The sequence below is a fragment of the Ambystoma mexicanum genome, chromosome 12 (genome assembly GCF_040938575.1).
Source record: "Ambystoma mexicanum isolate Mex_15411 chromosome 12, UKY_AmexF1_1, whole genome shotgun sequence".
Taxonomy (NCBI): domain Eukaryota; kingdom Metazoa; phylum Chordata; class Amphibia; order Caudata; family Ambystomatidae; genus Ambystoma; species Ambystoma mexicanum.
Window position 1 is genome coordinate 439,263,447 of NC_090936.1, and position 16,673 is coordinate 439,280,119.

The window sequence follows — 16,673 nt, forward strand, 5'->3', positions numbered from 1 at the left end:
GTTTGAAAAAGTAAAGTGTAACTTAATGTTGATAGAAAAGGTACCAGGAGATTAAATTATTTCCCGGGGATACCACGGGTGGCACGGTAGAATAGTTGTTACCATTATGGGTACTACTTGCTTCTACAGGATTTATAGTTAAACATGATCAACGCTCCCATGCATCCAAATTGACACGTCGGCGCTGGTTTTTCTCTTATGTATTCTAGGACATGTAAAGATGGCCAGAGCTAATGCATGGGGGAGGGCAAACTAGAGGATGCGGCAGGGAGGGGGGGTCGGGGTCTCAGGATGCCAGGTGCACATATATTGCCTACCATAAAAGGTGGCAGGGCAACAAGAGGCAGCTGCTTAACACCCCCCCACCCCCAAATTGGCTAGCCACCTCCTCCAGTGTAGCGATTCCACACATTTAATCTTCTCAGCCTGCCACTCCTGCCTCCCCTCCCCCCGCCAATATGAGCCTGCACGACTGGGATCGAAATAAGAGTTGAGAAGTTTTCTTGCAGTCTACACTTAAGTCACCTGGTAGGTTTTACTGAATTGGTCCAAACGGTACTTTTGTTGCCACAACTACTAATGAACTGTTTCGTTCCAGTTATGTGGAACTAAGCTTAACTGCTGCTGCCAGAGCCTCTAATGTACTCCCTTTCTAAAGCCTAATTTGTTATTATGCTGCATCCATTGTTCTCCACAAGTCTGTTAAAAAAGTCGCTTAATATCAGAGTTCACATATTTGTATCCCAAAGCCAATAAGAGATCCCACTCTGTCCCATGTTAAGCAGGTTGACGTTTTTTTGCTGATGCGGCGAGATCAACTGTCGCCATGGCACAGATCACTCAAGAATGACACGCCCCCGCCCCACACAAAAATGACTGACCCAAACCAGGATTCACCAGTCCGTCCCATCATAACCTGTACACACGGGCCAGGCTTAACATTAAATGTATAATTTGCTGTGCATGCTTCTGTGGTGTTTGTACAAAACAATCTGAGAAGAATTGGCACGCAGAACCCACCCGAGGGAGAAAAAAAAAATCTAATCTATGGATGCCATATGAAAAGCTGCGCACTCCATACCATTTATCTACATCCTCCTGCCAGAAGCTTGCACTGGGAGAAACCAAATACACAGCAGGCTGTTAAGCGCAAGCACCCTAAAACGAGATTAATCCCAAAGAAGGTGGAACACGATAGGCACATTTAAACTAGAACCAGGTAAATGTGCACGATCAAGAGTAGCGGGCTGGAACCTTTGGCTGTCCGGATGTTTTGAACTACATGGTTCTCCAGTCCTACCCAGTTCAGTCAGTGGTGAGGGATCAATGAATCAAGTAAACGGGGGTTGCAGACCCCCTGATATCTCGAGTAACCTTAACTCCTTTTGCATCTGTCAAATCTTGGAAGAAAAAGCCCCTCAGAGAGAGTTGAATATCTCGTTAACTAAATTAGTGGGGCATCAATGCAGGTATATCTTGGAAGACAGTCATTGATCTGTGTGGATGGGGGCCTGTACACTAGGCCATAGAACTACGAAATTAACGTAATGAGGATGCAATTCAATTATATATGGGCACAAATACGATGCAGCAATGTGTTCTGAGAAGTAGACTGATTAGGCACCGGCTGGTGTTTTTCCCAGCCCACCTACCCAATGCATAGTACGGTAGCAATTAAATGATGACCAGTTGTACTGCAGGTAAAGGTTCAAAATACCATGCCAGCAAATGAGCAGCGCTGATTCAAAGTAATACCACTCACCTGAATTGGACTGGCCACTAAAGTCTGTCTAAGCGGAGTAAGACCTGCCATATCTTGTTGACGGGTTACAAGGAAGAAATATCACATGGTACATCTAGGACTAAACTGTACACGCACTTACTTGGGCATTACTAGTTGCCACACATCTGCTCAGCACACCAAAATGGATGAGTCCAATGATGTGGCACGAGTGCTGTGTGATTATCTCAGCAACCCCAAATGGTCAATGCACGTTGCACCTAATCAGTCTTCCACCAAGCACGCCACAATGAAAGCATTGCGAACTCTTTTTACGGTTCCATACTGATCGAAATTAGCACAGTGAAGTATACGCTCTGAATTAAGTACATCATTCAAGTCTCTGAATAAAGTACTGTCTTGGGTCGTGTCCTAACCCTGAAAACCATCGGCAACAGTGGTATAAATTGATCACCCGCTTCTAGTTTGGGAAAGCCTGCTTAGCGGGCCACCAACTTTTACAAGGAGCTACTTATTACTCCACACGCCAACTGGTGTTCTACAAACATACCCAGGCGACATTTACTTTGTGTGCGTTTGGGAATTTGTACCAAGAAGCGTTAGAAAACATTTAGAAAATATTTAAAATGGTCAATATATTTGTTTCTCTCGTGTGTATGCTACATTTGAGGCAGGCTTTGTCCTTGCTCCCCGTTCCCCAGGAGGCCCAAGCCACCTGGGTGATGCCTAACGCACAGGAGCGGTTTAGCTCCTGATCATCAAATCTTAAATTCAAACCATGCCATAGTTTGTGCAACGCTGTAGTGACCCTGCAGTCTGTGCCACGCTGATAACAGATACCGCTATTATCTAGCAGAGCAATTTATTTTGTTAACAGTGGTATTTACGTTTTACAAGTGAGGAACACTACTACTGGAAAACTGCTAGCCAGAATTTAGCAGCTTCTGCATGCCTTGCTCCCTGCTGAGCAGGTGTGGCTATGATACTCTGAGGCATATTAGAAACACTAGATTATTTTTCACCTTGATTAGTGGATTTGGCTTTTACTCCTGGATTATGGTCATAGGAACGGTGTGAGAAGTGTCATGATAGCTATAATTTTGCCAAATGCAGTAAGGTATGTCAGATTATATGATATTACCCAATTTGATTGAATGGTACATTTGAACGAATTTGGACAGTACCCTTTGATCCGATCAAGGTAGTACCCCAGCTCCCTGAAGATTGAGAGGGGGCAAAAAAATAAAATAAAAAAAAAAACCCGCGGCTTCTAATCCAACCTGCAATGGAGGGATTTAACTGACGCTGCAGGGTCAGGAGAGGCAGCGGACGAGAAAAGGTAAGGGCATATTGGGTGTGTTTGGCTGCAGTAAAATTGTCTTTGCAGCAAAATTGACTGAATTTCGCCGCAAACAATTCTGCCATGGTCAAACAACCCAGATCGGATTAGATCTGTCTGCAATTAACCCACAAATGACACCATGAAAAGTATAGGTTGTTGGATGCCTTAGAGTGCTCCTGTTACTTAAGAACTTGGAACGGATCATTCCCGGAAGATGGGACATGGTCCCAAAACACACACACACACACAGGGATACAAGGCATTATTTGCCTTTAGGTGTTGGGTGCCATTATATGTTTTATGCTTTACACTAACTGACTTGAACTGGAGACTTTGTGAGCAGTTCATATGTAAATAAGTATTTCCATCATACAGAGGACGTCCATTTTGTTGGCTTTTAATTTGTGTGCAGTTGCGTTGACACTGGTCTAGACACGGATGTACCAGTGGTGTGCTTTGCCAGTACTCCCAATTCACAGAATGCAAAATTCATCTTGCGTTCTGCACCACAACGCAGTTTTGAGAGTTCCGAATTTAAGAAATGTGCAGCACATCCACCATTATGTATTAGGAAGTGGGATCTCCTCAATGATTATGTATTGTCAGCGAGTGTCCACTCAAACGGATGACATCATGATCTCGCAGACGGATCCTCGGTAGTTATAAGTAAGCGGTTCAGACAATCACCACTATTTAAAAAGGGTGGCATGCTGGAAGTTACTCAAATGCTAAACATAGCTGAAACACCAAGGATGAATAAATAAAATTGCATCAGGAGCCATGTTGCCACTGAGCTGGTCTTTCTGGCAGCTCCTGGCAAACAAAAATCCCACCGGATTTATGGGCCCACGCTGCTGCATCAACTGTGTTGTCCGCTTAGGGTGGGTGATCAAACGAAAAGAGCTACTGCTGCCCAACTACTCTCTTATGAAAACTCGCATGTAGACCAGACCTGGAGCTATTGTTGCCGAAACCGCACCGCCCCTGCCCACTTTTCAAAAGGCAGCTAAATTGCGGGGATGGCTTCACAATTGGCCGGAAGTTAAGTCTCTGGTGTAGGCGAATCGATATAGGAATCTAACCGTGCAACACAACCACCCTCAGACACCGTAGCGCGTAAGCCACGTGAAAGACATGTCTTCCAACGTAGAAGAGAAAAATGTAATTATAAAGTCAAATGCACAATATAAAACCATACTTTATATTTCCTCTTTTATTATATAAATATCAGTGTCGCTTTTTACCGTAAGAATATAAAAATGTTTTAAGAGGATCTTTTGTACAAATTCACACACAGTACAATTAATGTGTTAGGATCACTGGGTCGTCATGGTCTGGCCCGTTACTGGTGAGGTGCTATAACGAACATAAAGGGCGAATATCGCATGTAACCAAAAATACAGTAAGAGTTGTCTGAGCCACATAACAAATAGGCCGATACATCCCACCCTTCACATTAGTTCGTATCGCTTCCCCAACTGGACACGCCAGTCGGCGGCTGTCCTGTGGAGACACAGCTGGGGATACTTGCATATATATATAAATTGTAAAAATACTGGATCATCCCAACTTATATTATCGTAGAAATGTCGTCTCCACACACTTGATACAGAACTCGAGCCACCCGGCACAGCCTCGAGCAAAATTCTAGACCAACTGGCATCTTTTATCCTAGGCACATTTTTTGTTTCTCCCATCGATCCCACACAACTCTTTCCTTACAATAGAGCTTTTCTTGGAAATGCAAATTAAAAACGAGGTAGCCAGACATATTCGGCATAAAAATGTCTTTGTAGTACCCACTAGAAGAGTGACTCGATTAAACAAAACATGAAGAAACATGAACATCTGCATTCTACTGGGGAGCTCTTTAACCAGTTACATGATGTTGGGGGGGGGGGGGGGCTCGCAGTGACTAAAAGCCGCATAATATCGCAGGGTAGTCTGTTCGTTAAAGTAAAAGCAACATTGCCACGGACTTGGAATACCGCAACGGAAGTCCTGAAGCCGTCCAATAGACTGATTAAGCGTCTCGCATGGAGTACAATTAATGGGCTAACGTGTTGCCGTACATTGTCCATATCACTCCAAGCAGACACCCACGTGCAAGCCCTCTTCTTTTAAATACACGTTAGCCCAATAAAAGGTCCTGCAATATCATATACCCATTTTGGGTGACACGCCCTCGCCCCAAACACTAAATTGGCAAACACACATTGCATCGCTACGTGTTAAAAAGGAGTGATGGCTTCTTTCGCTATACGACGCGCCCCTCTCCTGTCGGGGATCAAAGGCGGGCCAGCTTATTGCAGGGCAGTGAGCAACACTGGGCGAGTGTGCGGGGTTCGATGCGAACTGACAGTTCATGTCCCTCAAACACATGTGCGTGTTCAAGCACCTTCTGACTCGCCACCTCGGGCGCGGTGCGTGATCCCGCCTGAAGCAGTTCGTGTGGAGGTTAAGGCTGGGGAGCGCTGGCCGATCGGGAATGTGCTGTGCTTGAAGGGTGACCGGGCTGCCGATATGTCCGTTGGTAGCACTGCCGCTCCCAGAGAGCGCAGCCCCCTGGGCTGAGTCTACATAGAGTCCAGTGGGGGCCCTCCTCACCTCACTTTCTCGCTCTCGGTCATTTGCCACAGGCCCAGGTTGAGCACTTTGAGGCAGGGCAGCTGCGTGATGCGCTCCAGGCCGCGCTTGGTGATGCGGGTGCAGCCGTACAGGTCGATGTCCGTGAGCTGCGAGAGGTGGTCCGCGATCAGCTCGAGCCCCTTGTCCGTGATGCGAACACACTGGCCGATGTTGAGGGTGCGCAGGCCGTGCATCTGGCGCACCATGCGGTTGATGCCGTCGTCGCTGATGTGGCAGGAGCAGAGCGACAGGGACTTGAGCCCGTCCAGCCCCTGCGCGATGTGGGCCAGGCTCTGGTCGCCCACCTTGTCGCAGAAGGAGACGTCGAGGCCCGAGAGGCGCAGGCTGCCCATGGTCAGGTGCTTGAGGCCCACGTCGCTGATGTGGTCGCAGGAGCGCAGGTTCAGCGAGCGCAGGGCCGCCATCTTGGATAGGTGCAAGAGACCGGCGTCCGAGATGCCCCCGCAGAAGCTGAGGTTCAGCACTCGGAGCCGGGTCAGTCCATGCGCGACGTGCTTGAGCGCCAGGTCGCTTAGCTTCTGGCAGTCCTGCAGCGTGAGCTGCTCCAAGCCCAGGCAGCCCTCGGCCGCGCTGCGGGTGTTCCCCGCCAGGTGGCTGATTCCCACGTCCGAGACGTGGCGGCAGGAGCGCAGATTCAGGCTCTTGAGGCCGCGCAGCCCCCAGGCCACCAGCAGCAGGCCCGTGTTGGTGATGTTGCTGCAGCCGCCCAGCTCCAGCACCTCCAGTCCCTTGAGGTACTGCGCGATGCGGCCCAAACTACTGTCCGTAACTTGCTTGCAGAGGCTGAGGTTCAGGGCCCGCAGCGAGCCCACTTCCTGCACGAAGGCGTGACCCAGGCCGTTGTCGGTCAGGTTGTAGCAGCCGGATAAGTTGAGGCTCTGGATGTCGGGCAGGCCCTGGATCACGTAGCTCAGGCTGCGCCGGAGGCTCAGGATCTGCACCCGCCGGATGCCGCGCGCCTGCAGGGACGGGAAGAGCGACGGGTTGGCGCGCCGCAGGTGCAACTTGGCCTCGACGCCCCGCCACACGGACTTGTGGTAGGCGGCGTCGCGCCAGGCTGCGCACACCTGAGCCGCCCGCCCCTTGTCGCGCACGTCCAGGTAGCCGAAGATCATAGCCAACAGCTCGGGGAAGAGGCACGAGATGTGCGTTTCCATGGCGGCCTCCAGCGCCACCTCTTCCTCGGGCCTAGGCCGCGGGCGTCGTTTGTAGCACGCGCGCTCCGCCTCGCATACCTCTGGCGCGGCCACGGCGCCGGATAAGAGGGGGCGGCCGCGCGATCGTGTTGTCTCTCGGGCAACTTCCGGTGAGCGCTCTCAGCTCCGACAGTTCAAACGTTCACGGGTCCCGTGCATGCTGCGGGGTGGCGGTTCAGGCTTTGAGACCGCTGGTTAGGGGAGCGCCCCCTCTCTTTACGCCTTGGCGCCGGCGGCGGATGGTCTCACGGTGGTGGTCGTTGTTACGCCCCGCCCCCTGCCGATGTCTTGGCGCGCTCGTGCACCAAAAGAGCGTCCTCGCGCGCCGCCGGACTCAAATGGAGACCAGATCAGCTGGCGGTGGGGGCCTTCTGAGTTCTGCCTTTGTCTGTTGTGTTTCAAAACTGCCGTGCGGGGCTGCCCGGACTTCTGCCTGCAGAGTATTGATGAGAAAAAAAAGGGAAGGAGGCGGTGCCTGCGCGCGACATCGCAATAGACGAAGGACAACACGGGAAAGACTCGTTGCCTCTTAATGCGAAAGACTCCTGGTAACTGTGCCCGCAGCCAATCGGCGCTGCCAGAGATACATGCTCTGTTGTGAAAACAAGCACAATGCATTAGAACCACAAGCCCAGTAAAACAACCATCAAACTTGCACGACCTCGCCGATTCCAACACATTGTGAAAATTATCTCCAGCGATTAGTTCATTTTACTTTAATTATTCTGCGTTTTTCTTTCTACTTATAAACGCACGCCTCTTTCTTTCTTCTTATAAACACATTTCTGGTTTTGCATTCAATGTCTGTGCTTTAACACTCATTTGTATTTTGCCATCCACGTCTCTTTGCTGGGTAAAAATATGGAGTGGTGGGTAGGGTAGGGCTCATGTTCTATTTTGGCAGTGCTTCTTGCCATACGCATAATGTGGTGTTAACATCTTTATTATAAGCGCCCAGATACCCCTGGGTCAGGCACACTATGTAAATAAAATAAACACAGATCCAGCGGGCCGGGTGTTATCGGCCCAAATTAAAGGGCAGAGCGGAGCAATGGCGTTTAAAGAGTGCCCTGGGCCGGTAACAACCGGTCCTGCCCGCCGGATTGAGTGTTAAGTCCATTCGCACCCGTGTTACCAAAGCGGAGAGAGGAAGGTCCGTCCTGGGCGGAGAGTGCCACTGCAATAAGGTAAATTGGGGGAGGGGGGATTAAACATTAGAACGGGGTGGGGGAAAATGGCGGCAGGGCTGGCGGCATGGAACACATGTTTACACTAGCTGGTCAAGCCCGCGTTCCTAGCCACCTGATTAGCTGGCTCCTCCCGCCCAGTTACTAATTTGTGTTATTATATAGCGCTTCCTACAGCTTCTAAGAACCTAGCATCCCCCACTGGTAGGGTGAATCAGGTCACAACTTCTCTGATGAAGAAGAGTAGGGCTAGTAGTAATAAGGATTACTACACTTTTTTTCCCCACATTCCTCGTCCCAGTACTTCTAAGGAATATCAAATACAGCAATAAGAGGTCCTGTGAAACAACACATAATGTATGCTTTCACAAACCTCTATTACCAACTTTATTACCAGGCAACTGCCACCCACTTCTAGCAGTGTGTGTCAGTACCCAATCTTGCCCGTGGTCCTTATAAGATTGGTGACGCCTGGCTCCCTGTATTCTCCGCTCATTACAACCACAGAATGTCGTTTTCGGGACATTGCCAACCAGGGGGTCATTCTACAAACTCGGACGCAGAACCACCTGACTTTCTCAAGGAGGAGGAGCCTTTGGCCGTCTGGAAAAAAGACGTCTCATGGAACACAACGTATTGCATTGCAACTTCCTTGTTGCCCGTGCGCTTCTCCTTGTTCCAACCTTCTGCCTCTCTAACTCTTTTGCTATTCAGCTACTCTTCCTCCTGCTACCTTAAATTTGTTTCATTACTTGTTTTTAGCTCCTGCTACCCAAAAACTCTTATTGCACCAATGTATGCACTGCATGGGCGGACCACAACTCCTTCCTCAAACTTCCCTCTTTTTGTTTCTCTTTTTTCCCCCCTCTCAGCACAAGGCTACGGACACCTTTTCAGAGGAAAATACCCCCATCTGCGAACAAACATTCACCATATTGTGAGCCTGCGGGGTGCTTGGATATAACTAAGCGCTACAAAACGAGACTCCAAGCAGCTGAATAAAACCATAGCTTGACCGTACCAATATGCATCATCCCGGGGGGTGGGGGGTTCCATAAATATCCTGATTTTCTGCAATTAGCGTCAACTGAAATGGCTAAATAGAGGGAGTTTCACCGAGCTGCTAAACTTTACCCTGAACACCAGTAGAACGGGAAATGATGATTTGTGGGGCTCTATGGAACCCCTACCCTTTGTATTTTATTTGGCTTTTCTTGCCTCAATGCTGAACATAAAAACAGCCACGTTTGTGAGCCATTGGAGCAAAACAATCATGAGGACAGATACAAAGTAAGTGAATCGAGTACTAAATAGAGCAAAGTGGGACCTACTGATAAGCCGTAAGCCCGAGTAGAAGGACAGAAAAGTAGACCTGGTGAGAGCCTTTTCAACGAGGTGAGGAGTTTAGTAGCATGGTAAGATTGGACCAGCTTTACAGACATTATACAAATGAAAGCGACAGGACTAAACAGTGATAGAGGTCTGATAAGAAAAGGAGGGAGCAGAAAAAAATAAGATTGCGAGCAGAAGCAGGGAGAGAAAGTTAGGAAAGTGGATAGAAAAAGCTGGAGGACTTAAAGGAGAACTAATCGTAGATGCAGGAAAGGCAAGCATTGAGGGTAAGAAAATCAGAGAACGTCCAGATCTGAATAGCCTGTAGGCAAGGAGAGAGGGTAGAGTGACAGGCCTTAGAAAATGAAGAAAACAAGAACATGATTTGAGTAATTCTGCATAGAAATAATGGCAAAGATGAAAGGAAGAAATGAGAGAGTCTGGAGAGAGAAAATAGGGTCAATCACTGGTACCAGCTCTTTGTCACGGTCTATGCATAAACACAAAATATTCTCCTCCTTGAAAGGCATACCAGATAAGCTGCAGTTTAAAGTAATCGGGTATAGTCCTTGTGTGTTCTGTATTGATCACCCAATTTGATTGATTTTTAATTGATCGAATGGTACTCACCGAATTCGGACCAGATCTACCATTTGATCAATCAAATTGGATAATACCGTCGGTGTTGGAGCTGCATGGTAGTTGATGTTTCACTTTATACTTTCTTTTATTTCTTCTCTCCTGTACATGGAAAATCTAAGAAATAAACCTGCATTACTTCTCTACCTCAACAACGGTGGTCGGTCAAAAGGCCGAAAAAAAAATCTCGAATAACAAAAATCTCGAAAAAAAAGGCCGAAAAAAAAATATTATTTTTTTTAATAATTTTTTTTTTTTTAGTTTTTTTTTATATATGTATTTTTTTGGGTCAGGTAGTAAAAAAAAAAGGGTTAAAATAAAAAAAATAGAAAAAAGGGGGGTTAGGGGGGAACCCCCCATTTCGAAAAAAAAGTCATTAAAAAAAATTCGATTTTTTTTTTTTTTTTTTTTTTTTTTTTTTTTTTTCCGGCCGTTTTTTTCAAGATTTTTTTTTTCTCGAGATTTTTAAGTTCGGTATTATGACTATAAACCCTCAACAACTGTGGAGAGCTTGAATTAACTACTAGGTTAAAATGGCAACAAGATTTATATGCAAATCCACTGCCTTCAATCCAGACAGACCTCACTACCATCAGGATCAAAGCAGTACTCAAAGTGACAGTCATTCATATTGGATGGTGCAGATCTAATGAGCTTTATTCCCCTAGACAGGCGCTGCAGGATAAGTCTTGCACTTTGTCGTGATGCATTCATCCAGCATTTGGGGCTATGGATTTTCTGATATGAGGCTGTCCTGTGGAGTAGTGTGTGGAATAGAGGAGCCAATTCCAGGAGCTGCGTGAGCCCTGTTTGCGATGTGTTGCTCTTGTTGTCTGCATTGCTGTGGGGTCTGCTACACTGGCCGATCCTACCCAGCAGGATTAAAGGTAAAACCGAAGTTTAGGGTCTAATTACAGCTTTGTGGTTGTTCTGCGCGTGTCATGCCATTGACACAATTCTAGCAATACAAGCACCATTTTGTTTTCGTCAACAAAAGCAGAATATAGGACAGACACTTGGGTAGTTTGTAGGATAAAAAGCCCATGTTCACGCAGTTTTAGCAGCCATAGTGGGGGCCACACGGGCTCTTGTGAAACCTTCTTCCACTTTCACACTGTCTCATTTTAACTTGTTTGTTCGCTTTCCCTTACCGTACGGCTGTAGTGAAATGACTATTGCTGTGCAGGAGAACAGGGATGAGTAGTGACTAAAGCGTCTTCTCAGTCCCTACTCCTACTAAATCAGCAGTGATCCCAATCATAAAGGTGAAACCGGCACAACCCGATAGGTACACCACTGTTGTTGCTCTTGGTAACGTGGGCACTATTGGCACCCTTCAAAACATGATCCGCACTTGTTTGAAATGGCAAGAAGGATGCTGTGCTAGGCGGCATAATGGCACAGTCTAAATGAAAAGACCTGCCTTAAACTAACACTCAAGCAGCATAGTAAAGAGCAATATTTGATTAACCTATTATCAGGTAATAATAGCAGTTTTCTGTCAATATATTTCATGCACAGTTATTAAACCTTCCTATATTGTAGCATTTCCAAGTAGCGCGATAGCAAGGCAATACTTGCAAATGAAATTTAATGTAAGTATCACACTCGTGACCCAGGGCACCCGGATAGGTATCCAGCGAAATGAACAAAACTGTAGGCTTTGTGGCGATAATGTAATTGAAACCCTTGAACATTTGTTACTCGCTTGTGATAGTCTTAAAGGGTTAAAAATAAAACATTTAAAAGCTTACAAAAACGGCATTGAACTGGATGATCTCTCATATATATATATATGGGCAAAGTTTTTACATGGTTGTGATGCCAACTTGATATTCCTTCTTGTTAGATTCTATTGGAAGTGTTTAAATTATGACTATTGTAGTATGTTGCTGTCATTGATTGTATGGTTTTATGTTATTTTATTGACATGTTATATTCATGATTTTTTGTAATTGATGGTTTTAATTATTACTTTTGATTTAGCTATATGTCATAGATTTTTTTAAACTGGTTTAAAATCAAATAGGATAGTGATTGCATTGTAATGTCCTTTGTATGTTATAGATGTTGTATATGCAAAGCTAATGGCTGTGTGCTTATTAATTAATGAAATAAGTAACGTGGGCTGATGGTAGGCTGTACTCTCCAGGAGGGGTGCACATTGGTACAGAAGCAATGCAAACAGTATTGATGTGGTACCAAAATAAAACAATGTCAGCCAAGTTTCTTTAAAAGTAGGATCTTTAAACTAACAAACCTGTACACGACTCATTAAGGTACTACTTGCACAGCCTTGTAAGAGAACACACAGAGAAAGCAGACTGTAGACTGAAGGGGCAATCTGGGTTTGTAGCCTAGGGTGCTCATGTAAAGATCTCGGCAGCTTAGATAAAACACCCCCCCCAACCGCAGCAGATCAGCGAAACAGACAGGCCCTTGGAAAGCTTTTCAGAGATTTGGATGTGATAGAAACGTGGCGATTTTTCCATCCAGACACCCGAGAATACACACACTACTCAGCAGTGCACAGGGATTACTCTAGAATAGACATGATTCTGGTGTCCTCTACATTGATCCCCTATGTCAAAAAAATAGAAATCAGAGTCCAATACCTCTCCGATCACGCCCCAGTCGTGACCTGCAAGGGACAATACATAGACCCCGACCACAATGGAGGCTAAATGAAACAATCCTGAGGGATATTGCACTGAGGGCACATATGGAAGAAGCCATAGGGAACTATTTCCTTGAAAATGACAATGGAGAGGTGGACTGGAGGGTGGTGTGGGATGCGGGGAAAGCAGTAATTGGGGGGGGGGAATTCATAGCGCAAGCAACACAATACTAAAGGGTGCGAGCCCTTATAACGCGCAAATTGGAAGAAGAGGTTAGAAACGCTGAAAAGCTCCATAAGACCCGTCAGACGCCCAGAGCCGGGCGAGACCTTAAAAAGGCCAGAGCCAAACTAGAAAACCATACTGCAGATAGAACGGCGCAAATACTGCTAAACACGAAAAACTTGGGAAAGACCGATTTCAATGCACCAGTTACCTCCCCATAGCTCTCCTCAAAACAGATGCAAAACTGTATGCGAAAACACTGGCGAATCGATTGGCAGTAATACTGCCCGAGACAATACACGCAGACCAGGCAGGCTTCGTAAGGGGGAGACATACTCAGGATAATGTCCGGCGCGTAATTGACATAATAGACTGGGGGGCCAGGTGGGGCCAAAAATTCTCGATCGCTGCATTAGATGCCACACGAGCATTCAACAGCATAGATTGGAGGTACCTAAAACTGATATTGGAGGGTTTTGGCTGTGGACCGATATTCACCAAGATGGTTCTGGCAAATTACCAGCATCCATCTACGCAACTAATGGTGAATGGCTACACCTCAGAAAGAATCAATATCCGGAGGGGAACTCGGCAAGGGTGCGCATTGGGGAGATTCAAAACAAGATAGCCCTCTACGCAGATGATATCATGCTCTATATGGCAGACTCGAGACACACATTACCCAGAATAATCGGAGAACTGCAGAAGTTCGAAAAGACATCAGGGTTCACAATAAACTATTCAAAATCCAAAGTGTTGAATATAACCGAAGGTAGTGGGGACATAGCTTTCCTGAAGGAACATTCTCCCCTGAAATGGGAAAAACAGTCCCTCGAACACCTAGGAATCCATATCACTAGAACCGTCAAGAATCTGCTCAAGGCAAATCTTATACCTCTATGGAAGCGCCTGCAGGAAGACCTGCAGAGATGGGATGCCCAGGAATTGCCCTGGTTTGCTAGAGTAGCGGCGATAAAGATGACCTTGCTACCCAAAGTACTGTATGTAGTAAGCTCAACCCCAGTGGACATCCCCCCAAAACAGATCCTAGAACTCCAAAAGGCGGTATTTAAATTCATCTGGGGGAAATAAGAAGCCGAGGATCCAAAAAAAGGATCCTGATGCGGCCCACACTACTTGGGGGGGAGGGGGGGGGGCTGGGAGTCCCGGATATGGGGAGATACGTGTTAGCAGCTCAATTAGCACCAGCATTGAAATGGGCGGGTAAAGACCCTCTTCCAGGTTGGGAGAAAATAGAACAGACTGCGACAGATATCCCTTTGAGTAAGCTACCTTTCCTAAAAACAAAATCAAGAGATACGGGAGGTATCCTATTAGCAGCCACTAAAACGACCCTACACAGCTGGGATAAGGCTATCCGTAGCAGGGGGGTCAAACTAGGTGTGGGCCCACTATCCCCTATCACGCATAATCCAGATTTCTCACCTGGCCTTCACAAAAGATTTTGGGAAGACTGGAACGAAGCAGACACATTGCCCCACTCGCCTTCGAAGGATGTAAACATAGATTTGGCCTCGTCGAAAACCACAGATTCAAATATATTCAATTGCGTCACTGGATCTCGCACCCAGAGGTAAAAAGAGCAGAGTTACGACCCCCGGTAGGCCTAGAACTAACAATACGGGAGGGGACACATGAAAAAGGGATCACTAGACTTTACAAGCTATTGGATAAGGCGCAAACGGACGACTCCCTCCAGTACATGAAAGATTGGGAGCAGGACATAGGAGAGGAGATTACGCAGGAAGAATGGAGTCAAATTTGGAGGAGGGCGCACAAATTATCCAAATCCACGGCAATTAAAGAATCGGCATACAAACTGTTACCGCTGGTATTTACCCCCAAGTAGAAAACACAGAATGATCCCCACGTACCCCCCAGAATGCTGGCGTCAGTGTGGAGAAAGAGGAGACATGTTCCATATGTGGTGGTCGTGCCCAAGGATAAAAATATACTGGAAAGAAATACTGAGCCTGATCAGGGACATAACGGGCGCAGACCTACCATGGTCCCCGAAAGTCATTCTGCTGGGGGCAGTGGCAGAAGGGAACTATGCAGCCTCAGGAAACAGAGCGGCCCTCATAACCCACCTTCTGGCTGCAGCAAGGATGACAGTGGCCCAACGATGGAAGACAGTGGAGGGCCCTACAACTCCATGGTGGTGGGTGAAAGTGTGGGGAGTTATGGCAATGGAAAACACCTGCGCCACAAAATCAGGGTCATATCTGAAATTCTTGGCCATTTGGGACCCACTTCAGGACTATGTGGGGGAGCGGGAGAATCAATACTTTAAACCCCGGGCTCTTAGAAACATCCATATCAGATAAAGGCAGCAGAAGATATGGCAAGGGGTTGCCTCTTGGAATTGTTCTGGTTACAACCATGGTTTTGATTGGTTCAATTAATAAAAGGAAGGGGGGACGGGTGGGGGGGAGGGGTGGGGAAAAGTATGAAGACAATACTAGACTCTGCAAGAAAGTTCAAGGGTGTTGAATAAAAGGTTCATGTTGATAACAATGTTCTTAACACATGTTGTGACGAAAGCTCAACCATTGTCTTAAGTTAAAAATGAAAATAAAGTTGGTTAAAAAAAAAGGTCTCGGCAGCAAAATGGCAAAGTTAATGAATGTCTTTATAAAGGTAGCGCAGGGCGGCTTAAACGTCATTAGAATCCTTAAGGCCAGTCCAGGGGGACAGGGCCACTTAAATACCTTTTTAGTTCTTGATTTTTGTGTTTCAGAAGTGTTGAACTGGGAATCTGGGTGCTTTAAGAATCGAGTCGGGCAGCAGTGGTGATGGCAACAAGGATGCAGTGCAGTTCGGTGATGGCCTTCAGGCTGGAGATGCTGGTACCTGCAGGTGCAGACAGGCCGTGGAAGATTCGACTGCCTCAGTTGCTGGGTTGCAGGGAAGCAGAGACTGTCCAGCTGCAACCTGGCCAAGTGGGCTCAACACAGTCTGTAGGTACTGCAGGAATGACTGTTTGGCGCTCGAAGAAGCTGGTAACCAGCCAGGCAGTGTTGAGTTGGGACGCTAAAACACTCAGCAGGTCTTGGATGCAGAGATGGCATCCCTTTGGTGTCTATCAAAACTCAGGGATGAAGAGGCAGTAAAGCCTCGAAATAGGCGATGACTGCAGCAGTTCCTTTGCATCAGCTTGGATGTTGTCAGAAGTGCCCACACCAGTGTTGAGGCAGTTCAGAGATGCAGGGTGAGCTGGGGTTGCTTCCTTGGTTCTGTGGTTGCTGGGCGATCCAAAACAGAGTCTCAGGGGCAGAATGAGTCCTTTCTTCTACCCTTCTGAAACAGGAAGGTTTGTAGAGAGCCCCTGCAGGGTTCCTGCAACACCAGTGATAGGGCCCTGGGGACCAGTGTCTTAGTTACAGTAGGCTTAAAATAGACCACTTCTAAGGTGGAATTGCTAGTGCAATTCGCCTATTGCAATATATCTTGCAGAGAACCACCTGCTAGAAAATATTTAAAAGCTATAGCACCCGCATAGGAATGAACCCCAAATATCGACACATCAATTCCACCTAGGGACATGACCAACCTGGCTGGTGTAGGAGAAAAAACCAGTCCAAAATGTTTTTTGAAATAAATCAGTTGCTGTGATTGATCTCCTGAGATTGGCTGTGGCTCTTTCATATTATTTTAAACATTTTGCAATACATATTTTTTGTTGTTCATAAAAGGCATGGTATTTAATTGTGGTAGTACTAG

The 16,673-nt window shown here is 46.8% G+C and overlaps 2 protein-coding genes across 2 annotated transcripts in view; one reads left to right on the forward strand and one right to left on the reverse strand.

Annotated features, from left to right (window-relative positions):
* WNT5B (Wnt family member 5B) overlaps positions 1–16,673 on the forward strand; it is a 515,195-nt gene that overhangs the window by 271,479 nt on the left and 227,043 nt on the right. The window lies entirely within an intron of this gene.
* FBXL14 (F-box and leucine rich repeat protein 14) lies at positions 4,279–7,379 on the reverse strand. Its single transcript, XM_069628621.1, has one exon. The coding sequence runs from the start codon at positions 6,887–6,889 to the stop codon at positions 5,687–5,689; it is 1,203 nt and encodes a 400-aa protein (XP_069484722.1). The 5' UTR covers positions 6,890–7,379; the 3' UTR covers positions 4,279–5,686.